This window comes from Clarias gariepinus, chromosome 9 (genome assembly GCF_024256425.1).
Source record: "Clarias gariepinus isolate MV-2021 ecotype Netherlands chromosome 9, CGAR_prim_01v2, whole genome shotgun sequence".
Taxonomy (NCBI): domain Eukaryota; kingdom Metazoa; phylum Chordata; class Actinopteri; order Siluriformes; family Clariidae; genus Clarias; species Clarias gariepinus.
Genome location: NC_071108.1, coordinates 262,501 through 280,794, shown reverse-complemented (window position 1 = coordinate 280,794; position 18,294 = coordinate 262,501). Strand labels below are relative to the sequence as shown.

General features: G+C 42.9%; 1 protein-coding gene across 6 annotated transcripts in view; it reads right to left on the bottom strand.

Annotated features, from left to right (window-relative positions):
* Positions 1–18,294, bottom strand: part of prkcz (protein kinase C, zeta) — a 66,521-nt gene that overhangs the window by 25,909 nt on the left and 22,318 nt on the right. For 4 of the 6 annotated variants that reach the window (XM_053503696.1, XM_053503697.1, XM_053503698.1 and 1 more), the window contains 2 exons: positions 1,630–1,715; positions 700–831 (listed from right to left, as the gene is read on the bottom strand). In XM_053503696.1, the coding sequence (XP_053359671.1) occupies positions 700–831; positions 1,630–1,715 (218 nt within the window). Of the gene's footprint in view, positions 1–699; positions 832–1,629; positions 1,716–5,139; positions 5,200–5,797; positions 6,057–18,294 lie in introns of those variants that run through there. The other 2 variants (XM_053503701.1, XM_053503699.1) reach the window with 2 other exon arrangements.

Here is an 18,294-nt window from a genome sequence, read left to right as displayed (position 1 = left end):
CTATTACCATCTCAGGGAGTTTTCCCTTGCCACTGTCGCCCTCGGCTTGCTCACCAGGGACAAACTGACCATTTTGATTCATACAAATTCACATTTCATACTAACTTAAATAATTCTTTTGATTGTGTAAAGCTGCTTTGCGACAAAAACAATTGTTAAAAGCGCTATACAAATAAAATTGAATTGAATTGAACTGATACCCCTATCCCACCTACTAGAACGACTTTCACACACACACACACACACACTAACAGATTACATTTTTAAATATAACTAAATATAACTAAAACTAAAATATAACTGAATAACTGAGAACTTAAATGGCAGAACTAGCGCGTTAGATTACTCGTTAATCAAAAAAGTAATCCAAGTACTCTAACGCTAACGTTACTTTGTAACACCTTACACCCAACACTGGTGTGTGTGTGTGTGTGTGTGTGCACGCTGAGTTAGCTAAACCTTAGTGAGACAAGATAGTGCTCTTAAAAGTAAACACTTTCCCTTAAAACCTGTGTGTGTGTGTGTGTGTGTGTGTGTGTGTGTGCGCGCACATATAAGTATGCACATTACATGATTGGATATATTGTGTGTGTATAATGTGTGTGTAGTGCATGAACAATGTGTGTACATTGTTTATGTATAGTGTGTGTATAGTGAGTATACTGTGTGTGTGTGTGTGTGTGTGTGTGTGTTACTTACCATATGCCTATGACAGGTCAGAGGGACGAGTTTATAACAGCGCTTATGAACCAGCAGGCGGCAGTTTATACACTTGTAGCCCTGACTCCCCAGACCCCATATCCTTTCACTGCAATGTCCACAGTAGGCTTTCTGTCACACACACACACACACACACACACAATAGTGAGCGATTTTACACACATATTAATACACAGAATTATCATGTTTATCAGTGTGTGTGTGTGTGTGTGTGCGTGGATCAGCAGTGTGATCTCACACTAATAATAATCTAATAAACACACTCGTCTCTCAGCTCTGTTACACACACCGCGACGGTTCTCACACACACGATACTGTAATGGTGTGATGTCATGTTGTTATATTTTAATGCTAAAAAAATCTGATAAGACACAAAGTGGGCGTGGCTTCTGTCTGCTGAGAAACCAACAACAGAAGGAGTCCAGCACTGACCTGAGATCAGTATTACAGAGTGTTAGTGTGATGATACACACCTGATAAACGACCTGTTAGATCAGGGCCGAGGTGAACTCTGACCTGGGATCAGTGACACACACTAGTGTCCCCATACAGAGTGTTTTCTGAGTGTGAGTGTGATGAAGGCCTGACCTGAGATCAGTGACACACACTAGTGTCCCCATACAGAGTGTTTCCTGAGTGTGAGTGTGATGAAGGCCTGACCTGAGATCAGTGACACACACTAGTGTCCCCATACAGAGTGTTTCCTGAGTGTGAGTGTGATGAAGGCCTGACCTGAGATCAGTGACACACACTAGTGTCCCCATACAGAGTGTTTCCTGAGTGTGAGTGTGATGAAGGCCTGACCTGAGATCAGTGACACACACTAGTGTCCCCATACAGAGTGTTTCCTGAGTGTGAGTGTGATGAAGGCCTGACCTGGGATCAGTGTGTGACAGTGTTAATACTCGCCCTGTTAAAGCGCTTGGCCTGGAACAGGTGGCCGTTGACTCGGTACAGTTTCCTCCATCGTCGAGCTCCACGGCGATAAATCGATTCTGAAATAGACACCAGACGCTTAGAGACACCGAGCCACTGACCCGTCTACACACACACACACACACACACACACACACTCTTCCTTTTATCCCTCCTTCCCTTTTAGTGTGTGTGTAAGGTGTGTTTAGTGATAGCCTGTCTGTCTGTCTCCATCCCTCTCGCTACATACAAGGTAATATAGCTTAGAGTGTGTGTGTGTGTGTGTGTGTGTGTGTGTGTGTGTGTGTGATTGTTTAGCATAGCAGTGAGAGAGGAGAATCACTTTGTGTTCCTGAAACAGTGTGTGTGTCCTGCTGAAAACTTCAGCTTACAAAGGCAAAAAATATACCTCACTCTCCCTCTGTCCTTCTACATCACACACACACACACACACACACTCTTGTATTAGCGGTGTTAGCAGTGACAGTAGGCTGACATTACTGGGTTTAATCAGAGCTTATAACACACTACAGTATTACAGGTAAAAGGTTAATGATCTCAAACGCCGCTGTGTGTCTGCAGGTTTGGTTTGGTTCGCTTCCCCTCCAGCCCCTGCTATCTCCTTCATGATGGAGTCGAATCCCCACGCTGACTGATGACATCACGGGTTCTAATCTGGCCATTCTCATTCAAGTCACATGATCACATATCAGATATACAGCATCGTGCAAAAGTTTCTTCATATTAAATGAAATGATTAAAAGATTAAAAATGGGAATAAATGTTTGCAGGGACTCACTCGAGCCCACATCACACAAAGCATACCTGAGACCCGCCCCTGTTTTACACAAACTACACCCCCACGTGTGTAATGATTCGTAAATTCAGAATATTTCTGACGTCTGAAGTAACGTCTGAGGTCTGAACGCGGAGGTGTGTGACGTCTGAGTCTGGCTCTATAGCAGGAATAATGTCGCAACTCCAGCATGTGGCTTATAATTAACCCGTGTTTTACTGCGTGTTTATTTTATGTGTGTGTGTGTGTGTGAGAGAGAGAGAGAGAGCGAGAGAGAGAGAGAGAGTAACTAAACTTGGTTCCACACACTCAGGGGAGAGAACGTCAGAGCGACAGAACGTCAGTGTCCCGTTTCTGCACAATGGTGGAACATTAGCACAGAGTTCAGACTGTAACCAGGACAATGCGCGCACACACACACACACACACACACCTTTAAAGCAGTTGAAAGGAAACACAACCTCTAAGACCAGTGTCATTGTGTTCATTGTGTAACACTGCAGTTTACAGTCTCTGTTTCAGTTCCATAAACACAGAGTAACGCTAAATAAACGCAGAGTAACGCTAAATAAACACAGAGTAACGCTAAATAAACTCAGAGTAACGCTAAATAAACACAGAGTAACGCTAAATAAACTCAGAGTAACGCTAAATAAACTCAGAGTAACGCTAAATAAACTCAGAGTAACGCTAAATAAACACAGAGTAACGCTAAATAAACTCAGAGTAACGCTAAATAAACACAGAGTAACGCTAAATAAACTCAGAGTAACGCTAAATAAACACAGAGTAACGCTAAATAAACTCAGAGTAACGCTAAATAAACACAGAGTAACGCTAAATAAACTCAGAGTAACGCTAAATAAACACAGAGTAACGCTAAATAAACTCAGAGTAACGCTAAATAAACACAGAGTAACGCTAAATAAACTCAGAGTAACGCTAAATAAACTCAGAGTAACGCTAAATAAACACAGAGTAACGCTAAATAAACTCAGAGTAACGCTAAATAAACACAGAGTAACGCTAAATAAACTCAGAGTAACGCTAAATAAACACAGAGTAACGCTAAATAAACTCAGAGTCACGCTAAATAAACACAGAGTAACGCTAAATAAACTCAGAGTAACGCTAAATAAACTCAGAGTAACGCTAAATAAACTCAGAGTAACGCTAAATAAACTCAGAGTAACGCTAAATAAACTCAGAGTAACGCTAAATAAACACAGAGTAACGCTAAATAAACTCAGAGTAACGCTAAATAAACACAGAGTAACGCTAAATAAACTCAGAGTAACGCTAAATAAACACAGAGTAACGCTAAATAAACTCAGAGTAACGCTAAATAAACACAGAGTAACGCTAAATAAACTCAGAGTAACGCTAAAAAAATACAGAGTAACGCTAAATAAACTCAGAGTAACGCTAAATAAACACAGAGTAACGCTAAATAAACTCAGAGTAACGCTAAATAAACACAGAGTAACGCTAAATAAACTCAGAGTAACGCTAAATAAACACAGAGTAACGCTAAATAAACTCAGAGTAACGCTAAATAAACACAGAGTAACGCTAAATAAACTCAGAGTAACGCTAAATAAACTCAGAGTAACGCTAAATAAACACAGAGTAACGCTAAATAAACTCAGAGTAACGCTAAATAAACACAGAGTAACGCTAAATAAACTCAGAGTCACGCTAAATAAACACAGAGTAACGCTAAATAAACTCAGAGTCACGCTAAATAAACACAGAGTAACGCTAAATAAACTCAGAGTAACGCTAAATAAACTCAGAGTAACGCTAAATAAACTCAGAGTAACGCTAAATAAACTCAGAGTAACGCTAAATAAACTCAGAGTAACGCTAAATAAACACAGAGTAACGCTAAATAAACTCAGAGTAACGCTAAATAAACACAGAGTAACGCTAAATAAACTCAGAGTAACGCTAAATAAACACAGAGTAACGCTAAATAAACTCAGAGTAACGCTAAATAAACACAGAGTAACGCTAAATAAACTCAGAGTAACGCTAAAAAAATACAGAGTAACGCTAAATAAACTCAGAGTAACGCTAAATAAACACAGAGTAACGCTAAATAAACACAGAGTAACGCTAAATAAACGCAGAGTAACGCTAAATAAACGCAGAGTAACGCTAAATAAACGCAGAGTAACGCTAAATAAACACAGAGTAACGCTAAATAAACTCAGAGTAACGCTAAATAAACACAGAGTAACGCTAAATAAACTCAGAGTAACGCTAAATAAACTCAGAGTAACGCTAAATAAACTCAGAGTAACGCTAAATAAATGCAGAGTAACGCTAAATAAATGCAGAGTAACAGTAAATAAAGACAGAGTAACAGTAAATAAAGACAGAGTAACAGTAAATAAAGACAGAGTAACACCGTAATACACTGCGGAATAAAGACACGAAATCGAACACTAAGTAACAGCGGAGTGGTTGAGAATTTGAAGAGGTGAATATTATTTTAGAGGAGAAAGATGACCAGAGTATTTGATGGGGTTATTAAGGGTGATGGGACCAGACAAAAGGATTTAAACTAAAAGAAGGATGAGGGAGACCATGACCAGAAGATGGCGGTAATGTAACATGGTGGACGCCAACCGCCGGTAAACTTTAAGTAGGAGAAGAAGAAGATGATGACCAAGTAACACTGGAATAAACACTCAACTACACACCTCCTGAGTGGAGAAACACAGCTGTGAATCCACCAGCCATGATGATAAGCTCGATGTAGAATGACCCACAGCTCTGTGTGTATGTGTGTGTGTGTGTGTGTGTGTGTGTGCTGGTGGAAAGGGCATGACTGGGGCGCCACCGCTTTCACGCCACTTCCTCGTATTGTTAGGGAGTAACAGGAAGTAGACAGCAGATTGTTTCGTCCATAGTCACCATGTAATTACAGCCAGGCCAGAGAGTGCGCACTACTGAGTGCACTAGTGTTGCGCACTCCACACGTGCACACTGATATTAGATGATGAAGTGTCCTCAGGTCTCAGAGCATCATGTCCCATTTCCTCCACCAGGAGGCTGTGACTGTTTCTCACACTGCCCTCTACTGCTCACTCACTCACACTACACTCGCGGGAATAATGACCTCAACCTCTGTATGGAACTGTGTGTGTGTGTGTGTGTGTGTGTGTGTCTGTGTGTCTTTTCTTATAACAACCTCCTCTGTGTGTGTGTATGTGTGTGTGTGTGTCCTATACACATTCTGATCTCAGCAAAACAGCTGCATTTTTATCTGTTTTATATGAGACACTGACAGCATCAGCACCAGCATCATAAGCTCTACAAGGTGTGTGTGTGTGTGTGTGTGTGTGTGTGTGTGTGTACCTTTCATGCGCAGGTAGAGCAGCAGCGTTAGCAGCATTCCTTCCCTCTTGTGTATGTAAATCCCTGTTACTGTTTCCTTTTCATCATTCCGACTTCAGCATCCACACACACCGACACACTCACACACACACCGACACACTCACACACACACACCGACACACTCACAGACACACACAGTCACGCTCACCGACACACACAGTCACGCTCACACACACAGTGTGTTGCTCACACGCGCTGACACGCTCACACACACTAGCTCTCTCATACGCATGCATGTATGCACACACACACACACACACACACATGCAAACACACAAAGTCTCAGTGTACCAGCCGCTCGCTTTGTGCTCCTCCTCTCCGAGTCTGCGCAGTTCTCACACCATCAGCTATTTAAGGCATTTTCATTACAGCCACCGAGTGTACACCCCCCCCCCCTGTCCCCCCTCCCTCCCCCCACCGCGGTCTCATTTCTTCAACCCTGAATCTCAATTGAACATTCAGCCCAGTGTCCAACACACATCTCTATTATCTCTTCTGATGTGTTACTCTGAGGGGCATCGCCCAAACACTTGGGTACTAAAACATGCAAAGCATTAAATATTTTTAAGAGCAAAAAATCAAACTACACTATACTACTATAAACTACACTACAGAATACTAGGGTACATTACAGTGAGCTACACTACAAAAAATACATTAAGGTAAATGACAGTGAAAGTCAAACTACATTGCAGTAAATTACACTAACGTAAACTGCACTATAGTATTCTTAACAATAATGAAGTAAACTACACTCCAGTTATCTAAACTACAGTGTACAAACCTGCACTATATTATACTAAACTAACGTACAGTAACATTACAGTATAGGAAGCTATGCTACAGTAAGCTACACTACAGTATACAAACAACACCGCGGTACACTACATTACAAGACGTTATATTAAACTAAACTACTGTATTATATACTAAAGTACACTACAGTAAACTACATTACAATAAGTTACACTATAATCAACTGCACTAGAGTAAACTACACTACAGTACAGTACAACAGTAAAGTACACAACGATAAGATAAACTATAGTAAACTATACTAGACTACAGTAGACTAATGCATGACAGTAAACTACACTACAGTAAAGCAGTGGCTGCTGGTGCTAAATGTTTTTTGGGGGCACAAACAAAATTAAACTTTTAATAATCGCCTGTAAATAGGCATTTATCAGGTGATTAAGCGTCATTACTACTTGTATAAAATAAAGGCACGAGTGTAAACTCGACCGCGGTCATGTGACTGCTGCATAATTAGAAGATCAGGTCGATCTGGTCTAAGATCTTTAACTTTTTGTCTTTCTTCGTCCGATCGCCTTGTGAAGGGGTATTTTAACAAAGAAACTACAGAATGTTCTCTCATATTTATCTGCTTCCACGTCAATCACTATTCAATACATTAACTAACGATCTGCTGAGCGTTAATGAGACTCGTTGAGAGTGGTCCAATCACATGAGCCCAAATATTTAAAAACAATATTGATTCGCTAAGAACAAAAGTGGGAGGGTTCGGGGGCGCATAGTGCTCCGCCCCAAGGATGATTTGAAAATCGTCCGGAAACTGACCAGCCGCCACTGCATTAAGTACACCGGAGTAAAGTACACAACAATAAGCTACAAGACAGTAAACTAAACTACTCACCAGTGAACTAAACTGTAGTATACTAAACTACTAAAGTACAATACCGCAAGTAAACTACAGTACACCAAACTACACCACAGTATACTGCAGTAAACTACACTTCATCACTGCGGTACACCAGACAACAGTAAGTGACACCACACCAAAATAAACTACTTTAAAATGCACTGCAGTCCACAACACTAGAATATACTACAGTAAATGACCCCCCATACTGTCCTAAACTACAGTAAGTACACTTCATAAAACTGCTGTTTAAGATACTAAACTTCCTATAAAGCTGCTTTGTGACAATGTACTTTGTTTAAAGCACTAAATAACTAAATCTGAATGGAACTAAACTACTACACTAAACTACAATATAAGATTAAAGTAACCTTCACTCCAATAAACTACACTAATAAACTATAGAAATCTTCACGACAGTAAACGTGGCTGTAATAAATTACAGTAAACTCCAATACACAACATACACTAGGGCTTAGTACACTACACAGTTGCTGTATGAAGTGTGTGTGAGAGTGTGTGAGACTAGGCACATTTATAGACGACTGAAACAGAAAGTAAACACTTTAGCCCTCCACCTATAGGGGATTAGTTAGGGCTTAGCTCCCTCCTGCGTTCTGGTCTAATCTAATCTGCGTCTTTTCAGCACAGGGATAGAGTAATGTTCAGGAGCTTGTGCAAGAATTTCACAAATACCAGAACGGTGAGAGAATCAGTGCGGGAACTGCTTTATCTTTGATCTTTGACCTTAACTGGATAATGACAAGCTGTAAAGGCACAGAGAAGGTGCTCAGCTTCACACACAAAGATACAACCCTCTAATTAAAAGTGTTTCATTTGCATTGAAATAATATGCTGTCTGTAGCTCATGGACTTAATGACAGTGGTTCCTGGTGGTTACTGAAGGTGTCTGATGGTGCATGGTGGTTTATATAATTCTATAATTAGGCACAGACACATTTTTCTCATACACCCTTCCAAATATTTTCTTTAAAAAAAAATTTTATATTATTTTTGTGAAGCTGCTTTGAGACAATGACCATCGTTAAAAGTGCTATATAAATAAAATTTAATTGAATTAAATGGTTGTAAGCTCTGGACCTTGTGTTCTGAAAGTAATACATATTAATCCAAGGAACTGTGATTTGAGACACAGCCCATGTGATCATGTTCAGATTGGACAACGATCAGATGACTGTACATGATATTATCTGTGTTAATCCCAGCGAGAGATCAGAGTGTGGGTCTAGTATACAACACAGGAGGATACAGTGACACTGGAACACACAAAAACTAACCTCAAACTTGAATACACAACAACATGAACATACAAGAGTGTAAACGCAGTGAGAACACAGAGCAATGTAAACACAGAGCAATGTAAACACACAACAATCTCCACATGCTCTCTGATCACACAGTAACTCTAGATGCTCTGGTTGTTCAGCTAGGTGCATAAATAAGCTTCAGCTAGTCCAGAATGCAGCAGCGAGAGTCCTCACTAGAACCAGAAGATACGAGAACATCACCCCTATCTTATCTTCACTTCATTGGCTCCCTGTGAAATTTTGTATCAATTTTAAAATACTACTCTTAACATATAAAGCATTAAATGGTCTCGCGCCGCAGTACCTGAATCTACTTTGATCAAAGGATGCAGGCTGCTTGTCAGTACCGCATATTATTAAAACTACAGCAGGGGGCGGAGCTTTTTCTTACAAAACCCCAAAGTTATGGAATAGTCTCCAAATAGTGTTCGGGACTCAGACACAGTCTCAGTGTTTAAGTCCAGGCTAAAAACCTATTTATTTAATCAAGTGTTTTTGTAAATAGCATAACTCTCTCTCACTCCCTCTACCTATCTCTCAGTCTCACTATACACGTCTCTTCTGAGCTGCCAGTGATCCAGACCCCTCTGTCCTCTGGACCTGTCTGACTTGTCCTAGTGTCCTGCTACTGTTTGGAGATCTCGTCACATAGATGCCTCGTGTGGTCTGTTTTTGGGATGTGTGTGGTGACTGGGGACGGTTCCACTCTAACATGAAGACGGTCCTGTCCCCGGCTGATGCAGACAGCTGTTCTCTATGGACTTGTGACTGCTGTCTCTCAATAGTTCAGTACTGGAGTTTCCTACTGTCTACCTGATCCTCCAATAACGAACTGGACTCCATATTTACTTAAACACATCTCCTGTTATACTGAACTTCCTGTCTCACACAGTATGATGCAGATCAATCCCTGCTATCCGTTATCACCAGTGTTGGGGGACATTACAAAATTAGCATCATTAAAAAGTAATCAGTTCCATTACAGCGTTACTTTCTGATAAAAGTAACTAGTTTGAGTGTTTTTCCATCACAGAAAATGAAAACTCTTTTTTGATTCCTCATGCATGTTGTTTTAGTCAAGACCTTTATAATTATTCCACCATCATCACTCAGTGAAGTTCAGCCCATAATCTGTTAACTACTAATACCCTCATCTCACCTACTAATACCCCTATCTCACCTACTAATACCCCTATCTCACCCACCAATACCCCCATCTCACCTACTAATACCCCCATCTCACCTACTGATACCCCCATCTCACCTACTGATACCCCCATCTCACCTACTAATACCCCCATCTCGCCTACTAATACCCCTATCTCACCTACTAATACCCCTATCTCATCTACTAATACCCCTATCTCACCTACTAATACCCACATCTCACCTACTGATACCCCTATCTCACCTACTGATACCCCATCTCACCTACTGATACCCCTATCTCACCCACTAATACCCCTATCTCACCCACTAATACCCCCATCTCACCTACTAATACCCCCATCTCACCCACTAATACCCCTATCTCACCTACTAATACCCCATCTCACCTACTAATACAATATCTCACCTACTAATACCCCTATCTCACCTACTAATACCCCTATCTCACCTACTAATACCCACATCTCACCTACTAATACCCCTATCTCACCTACTGATACCCCATCTCACCTACTGATAGCCCATCTCACGTACTGATACCCCATCTCACCTACTGATACCCCTATCTCACCTACTCATACCCCCATCTCACCTACTAATACCCCCATCTCACCCACTAATACCCCTCTCACCCACTAATACCCCCATCTCACCTACTAATACCCCCATCTCACCCACTAATACCCCTATCTCACCCACTAATACCCCCATCTCACCTACTAATACCCCCATCTCACCTACTAATACAATATCTCACCTACTGATACCCCCATCTCACCTACTAATACCCCCATCTCACCTACTAATACCCCTATCTCACCTACTGATACCCCCATCTCACCCACTGATACCCCTATCTCACCCACTAATACCCCCATCTCACCCACTAATACCCCCATCTCACCCACTAATACCCCTATCTCACCTACTAATACCCCCATCTCACCTACTAATACCCCTATCTCACCTACTAATACCCCTATCTCACCTACTAATACCCCTATCTCACCTACTAATACCCCTATCTCATCTACTAATACCCCTATCTCACCTACTAATACCCCATCTCACCTACTGATACCCCTCTCACTTACTGATACCCCATCTCACCTACTCATACCCCTATCTCACCCACTCATACCCCCATCTCACCTACTAATACCCCATCTCACCCACTAATACCCCTATCTCACCCACTAATACCCCTATCTCACCCACTAATACCCCTCTCACCCACTAATACCCCTATCTCACCTACTAATACCCCATCTCACCTACTAATACAATATCTCACCTACTTATACCCCTATCTCACCTACTAATACCCCCATCTCACCTACTGATACCCCATCTCACCTACTGATACCCCATCTCACCTACTAATACCCCTATCTCACCCACTAATACCCCATCTCACCCACTAATACCCCCATCTCACCTACTAATACCCCCATCTCACCTACTAATACCTCTATCTCACCTACTGATACCCCATCTCACCTACTGATACCCCTATCTCACCTACTGATACCCCCATCTCACCTACTAATACCCCCATCTCACCTACTAATCCCCCCATCTTACCTACTGATACCCCTATCTCACCTACTAAACCCCCATCTCACCTACTGATACCCCTATCTCACCTACTAATACCCCTATCTCACCTACTAATACCCCTATCTCGGTGGGGTATCGCGGTGGCCGTAATTACGGTTCATCATGATTCATCGTGAGTTTTGGCGCTGTGATTAGATTTCCATCTTTCCGCACGTCGGTCCTTGTATAGTCAAACCACACAGGTGAGATAGGGGTATAACAGCAGGAATAATGGGGGACAGGGCTTGTGGGACGGACGACTTTCACACACACACACACACACACACCGGATTGAGATTCACTGCTGTCTGGCTCACGGATTACATAAATTGTCTGAATAACGTATTACTTTTTTGAAAAAATAACTAAATAACTAAGAACTTAAATGGTGGACCTAAAGCGTTAGATTACTCGTTACATCAAAAAAGTAATCCAAGGTTTCTTCTCGCCTCTTGCACTTCCAGGGTTGAAGGTTCGATTCCCGCCTTGGGGTCTGTGTGCGTGGAGGCATGTTCTCCGCATATTTGGTGGGTTTCCTCCGGGTACTTTGGGTTCCTCCCACAGTGGAGGAATGAGATTTAGGTTATGGTTAACTGGCATTTCCAAATGCCCACTGCGTGTGTGAGTAAGTGTGTGAGTGCCCTGCAATTGAGTGGCACCATGTCCAGGGTGTACCACGCCCCAAATCCCATTAGACACTCCCCACCTAGTCATTCTGCTTTTTAAAGTGGCAAAGTGACAAAATGACGGGTGATCCTACGGAAATGAACATTTCACACAGAAGTTTAACATTCGATTGTTAGTGCTTGGTGTCGTTGTGTTCATGTTGCAGGAATGCAGAGGCAGTGACAGAGAATATGGTGGTTACTACAGCAACACAATAGTCACTGCTCGGCCCTAAAAATAAATACTTGCGGAATGAATAAAACAGGGGGATTAGACACTGTGGCTATTTTTAGCTCTGTGAGAGGAGTTGTTTTATTAAAAATTAGATGCAGGTCAAATATCAAACTCATAAGCAGTGCAGTTGTGTAAGATTTGATCCCTTGATCAGTTCAAATCCCCACACAGGAATGTTGTGTGGGAGGGACTTCCTGCCTCTAACCAATCACAGCCCTTTATATAACTCTGCATCATACATTCTCTACTGTCTGATCACATGACCCAGAGGAACCTCAGAGTTTGACAACACTTCCTGTATTTTAAGGGATGGTGCCAGCCTCAAACATCCCATCATGCACTGCCAGACAATCACAGCGGTAACACCATAGCAACTACAGTGTCTTATTCTGAAGTCAGAAAGAATACCCTGTGTGTCAGATTCTGGTTTGTGTTTAGGTGTGTGTGTGTTGCAGATTGGTAAAATGCAATTTTAAATTGAGGGTCAGGACTGAACTCAGCCTGAAACACATCACCATCATCATCACACACACACTGTTAAATTCAATTAGACTAATATTATTCTGCAGGTTTCAGCTGGAGGATGAGGTTGTGATGAAGCTCGCAGCTGCATGCTAATGAATGCTTTAGTCTGATCTCTAATTAGATAATTGAGAGTAATTAAAGAAAATGAGTGTTTCTCACTGAGCAGATACAAAGAGGATCATAATACTCAAACCGGAGGAGTTTAACACCACGTCTCCATGGAACCTTTCAGGTCACTGAGGGAGAGTGGGGGAGGAGGTAGGGGTGGGAGGTGGAGCAATAGTGTAAGAGAACAGATTTACAAAATAAATCCTTTTATAAAATGTAATAAAGTGTTGAAGTGAAGTTACTTTTCCTATAACAGAACATCTTGAAGTACTTTATTCCTCTTATACCTCAGCAAGCTCTTATATCTCTACAGCGCTAACGCCTGTATACAGGGTCGCTGGGGGCCTGGAGCCTATCCCAGGAAACTTACATTTACATTTAGGCATTTGGCATACGCTCTTATCCAGAGCGACTTACATTTTTATCTCATTACACATCTGAGCAGTTGAGGGTTAAGGGCCGCGCTCAAGGGCCCAACAGTGGCAACCTGGTGGTTGTGGGGTTTGAACCTGGGATCTTCCGAACCGTAGTCCAATACCTTAACCACTGAGCTAGCCCTGGTCCACAAGGCGGGGTACACCCTGGATGGGGTGCCAATCCATTGCAGGGCGCGCGCACACACACACACACCTCACGGGCAATTTGGGAACGCCAATTAGTCTAATGTGCATGTCTTTGAACTGTGAGAGGAAACCAGAGTACCTGGAGGAAGCACAGGGGGAACACCTAAACTCCACACACACACAGACGGGAATCGTGTAAGGTGAACCCTGGAGGTGTAAGGCAACAGTGCTAACCACTAAGTGCCACCTGACAAAAGTTACATTTCTTTTTGTTTATTAAAGAACAACTTGTTTTCGTATTGTTACCGCGAAAGTTCCTCGTTTGTTTGTATCAGCGTTTAAATTATACTGCCTTTTCCGTTTATACTAAATAACAATATTAACTAGTTTTACATTCTAATACTACTGGACTTTTGCCTTTTAAAATTTTTGTGTGTATCACCTCATCTAATAACAACAAGCAGAATTAATCACCAAACAATTAAAACTCTGACACAGAGGTACGTTATCATGTCAACTTGTCCAGTGTGTAGAGTGCAGGATGTTTAGACATTCTTCCTCCATCGTTAGCGGTAATTTTACTTGTGATAGGTGTGTGTTAGTGAGCACTCTGACGGAGAAGATATCAGCATTAGAGGAGCGCATCCAGACTTTAGAGAGGGTTAGAGAGTGTGAGAGCAGCGTTATTCCTGTAGCGGACAGTCTGGGTGCCGCAGGCGGAGATAACCAGCCCCCGACTCCGGCATTAGAGCCCTCACAGCGGGGCGAGTGGGTGACGACTCAGCGGCATACTCGTTCAGCCAAAGCTAACGCTAAGGCTAGCCCACCGGAGCACACCTCTTCTATGCTTCACATGTCCAACAGGTTTGCTCTCCTCAGTAATGCACCCGCTGAGAAACCTGAAAGAGCTCTGGTTATAGGAGACTCTATACTGAGACACGTGAAATTAGCCAGGCCTTTAGGGGCACCAGCGGCAGTGGTTAGGAGCACCAGACATAGCAGGTAATCTTAGGGCTCTAGGACAGCACAGGTTCTCCAAGATAGTGGTACATGCTGGAGCTAATGATATACGCCTTCGTTAGTCAGAGGTTAGTAAGAATAACTTTATAGAGGTGTTTAAACTAGCGAAGGCGATGTCCGATAAATTGGTATGCTCTGGTCCCATCCCAATGTGACGTGGCAACATAGCCTACAACAACTTATGGTCGCTGAACCGCTGGATGTCCAGGTGGTGCCCCGAAAATAATGTGGGCTTCATAGACAATTGGATGACCTTTGAGGGCAAAACTGGCCTGTTAGGGCGGGACGGTGTCCATCCCACTCAGGAAGATGCTGCTCTCATTTCCTGTAGTACAGCTCATAGTCTCAGAAGAGGCCTAGTTAATCGATGACAATCCAGAGCCCAGGCCAGGGAGCAGACAGACAGGCTAAACCAACCGTCTGCTAGCTGCATAGAGTCGTCACTCAGGGTTCATCATATTGAGACTGTGTCTGTTCCCCGAGCTAAGCAAAAATGTAGAAAGACTCAGAAAGTCTGTTTTAGTTTTATAAAAACTAGTTCATGTTTTTATCACCTCTAGGTTGGACATACATTGTAATGCCCTACTGTCTGGTTGTTCAGTGCATAAACAAGCTTCAGTTGGTCCAGAATGCAGCAGCGAGAGTCCTCACTAGAACCAGAAGATATGAGCACATAACCCCTATCTTATCTTCACTTCATTGGCTCCCTGTGAAATTTTGTATTGATTTTAAAATACTACTCTTAACATATAAAGCATTAAATGGTCTCGCGCCGCAGTATCTGAGTGAACTGCTAGTGTCTTACGAACCGCCACGCCTACTTCGATCAAAGGATGCAGGCTGCTTGTCAGTACTGTGTATTATGAAAACTGCAGCTGGGGGCGGAGCTTTTTCTTACAAAGTCACAAAATTATGGAATAGCCTTTCAATTAATGTTCAAACAAATAATAAAACAGTCTCAGTGTTTAAGTCTAAAAACCAATTTATTTAGGTTTTATTTATTTAAGCATTTTTGTAAATAGATTAGCCTTAGGTAAAGGAGCAGATCTGGGGGACTCATGGACGTAGAGTATTATGGTGAACTGGTATGTTTGGATGCTGTCTTCCTCACTCTCATTGATCACTCAGGTTTGTTGACGGTGAGGTGATTGGTCACTTTACATCTCAGTTCCCTCTCATGTCTGTGTTTCCTTCTGGCTTCTCCCTTTTAGTTATGATGTCATAGTTAGTCCTGCCGGAGTCTCTGCTTGCACATATACATTTCACTTCTACATTGTTTGACTGTCACCAAATCTAACTGTGCTCTCCTAATCTCTCCTTCTCCTCTGCTTTCTCTCTCTCTCTCTCTCTTTCCCTCTACCTGTTTTACTATACATGTTGCTCCTGAGCTGTCAGTGATCCAGACACCCTCAGTACTCCCTCAGTACTCTGGACCTGTCTGACTCGTCATGGTGTCCCTCTTCTGGTTGGAGTGTAACAAACTCGCTACTCGTGATGCAGTTCTTACAGTATCCCCATAAATCTCGGCGTATCTCCGGCCAGTGAGCAACCTCCAGCAGCCTCTGCAGGGTCTTCATCCGTCCCAGATGACCACTGAGAGGGTTGTCGTGGGCGTACTGCAGATATTGGGGACGCAGGGATGTTGGGATGACCAGCTGGAGGAGCCTATACCCATCTTGCTTAGGGATCTGACAATGCAGGAACTGGTTTATTATGCAACAATGGATTTTTTTAACGTCAGGATCCAACTTTGCCTTTTTCCACAGTGTATGAAGCGTCTCGTCCAACACCACTTATTCACCGCCCACACTACTGCCAGACATTCCTTTTCCGATGCTGAATACCTGGTTTTAGCTCCGTGCAGCAGCTGGGAGGCGTAGGCGATCACATGTTCTCTGTCGTCATGATCCTGGGTGGGTATTGCTCCCAAATCGACGTTGCTGGCGTCTGTTTGTACCTTAAAGGGATGGCTGAAGTCAGGAGCCATTAAAACTGGTGTGTTTTGCAGAGCTGTTCTTATATCTTCGAAGTCTGACAGGCATTCGGTGCTCCACACCTTTCTTCTTCAGGGTGTGCAAAGAAGCAGCACGCTCTGAGAAGTGGGGTATGAACCGATGGTACCAGCCAGCCAGCCCTATGAAGCGTTGAAGCTCCTTTAGGTTGCGGGAAATGGGGTAAGTTTGAATCGCCGCTTCTTTGGCTTCTTCCGTTTTAATGCCATCAGCCGATATAATGTGCCCTAGAAAGAAGAGAGATGACTGGCAGAGATTGCATTTCTTTAGATTGAGTGTGAGACCAGCAGCTTCGAGGAGTGAGAATATCTGTCAGAGGTGGTTAAGGTGAGAAACCGTATCCTTTGAGTAGACCACAATGTCATCTATATAGACAAAGCAAACTAAAACCTCTGCTAAAACGGAGGTCATGAGTCTTTGAAAAGTTGCACCTGCATTCTTTAGTATTTAGTCTTGTGGATGCTATCTGGGTGCATTTCCACCTGCCAATAGCCACTGCGAAGGTCTAATGAGCTGAACACAGTAGCCCCGTAAATTGCTTCCAAGATTTCGTGGACCTGGGGCATCCAGCAGTGTTTTGCTGTTGAGGGCTCTAAAGTCCACACAAAAACGTGTTCCACAGTCCCTTTTACTCACCAGCACAACGAGGCGAGGTGGATGGCCTAATGATACCTGCTTCCAGCATTTTGGTGACCTATTCCTCCACAATTTTCTGCTTGTAGACAGGAACAGGGTATGCCTTCTTTCTGACTGGTCTTTCGTCAGTGGTGTAGATGTGTTGGGTGATGGCCTTGGTATGGCCAATTCAGTCTGTACACACTGTTGGCCACTCTAGCAACAGCTCCTGCAACTGATGTTTGTGTTTTTCAGACAGGAAGGCGTTGCTTACCAGGCTGGAGATGGCTGCTCCTCACACTGCTGTTTCACTGTCTGACACAGTTGCTGCATCTTCACCCGGGCATTCTCCAGTTTATGTTGGTATGTTAATACCCCTGTGTTGTGCACGCGTTGCAGCTCACCCACCCGATCCGACAGCTCATCCATTTGCCGGGCGAGTTTGTCTCCCAGCACCTGCAGAGTCATCTCTATCTGACCAAAGCGGGCTGCTAGCACCATGGAAATGAGGCTTTGGTCATCTTCAGCGTCGACGTGAGGAAGAGGTGGAGGCAGTTCTTCATCAGTGAGTGTTTGCTCTACCCTATCGTCACCTTGTGGGCACTCATCTTGAATAGGCTCACAACGCGTCACGAACGGGCCTGCAGTGAAGCTGTGAACTACCAACCCTTCTTCAGCTCGTGCATCAGACTCGGCCATAACTTGCCCAAATCTACCTTTAATAAAACAGTGGAATTAACCAAACTCTTGAGTGAGTGTTTTGCGGAATGTAAGATGGTATAAGATAAGGCTGGCTAGGTAACAGCTAACGGCAATAACAACAACACATGAATGTAAAATACACACAATATGAAAACTCTGATGGCCCCATGTTGGGCGCCACTGTAACAAACTTGCTACTATTCATATTAAAACAATAGTTAGCCGCTAACAAAATTCAGAAATGAGTAAGGAT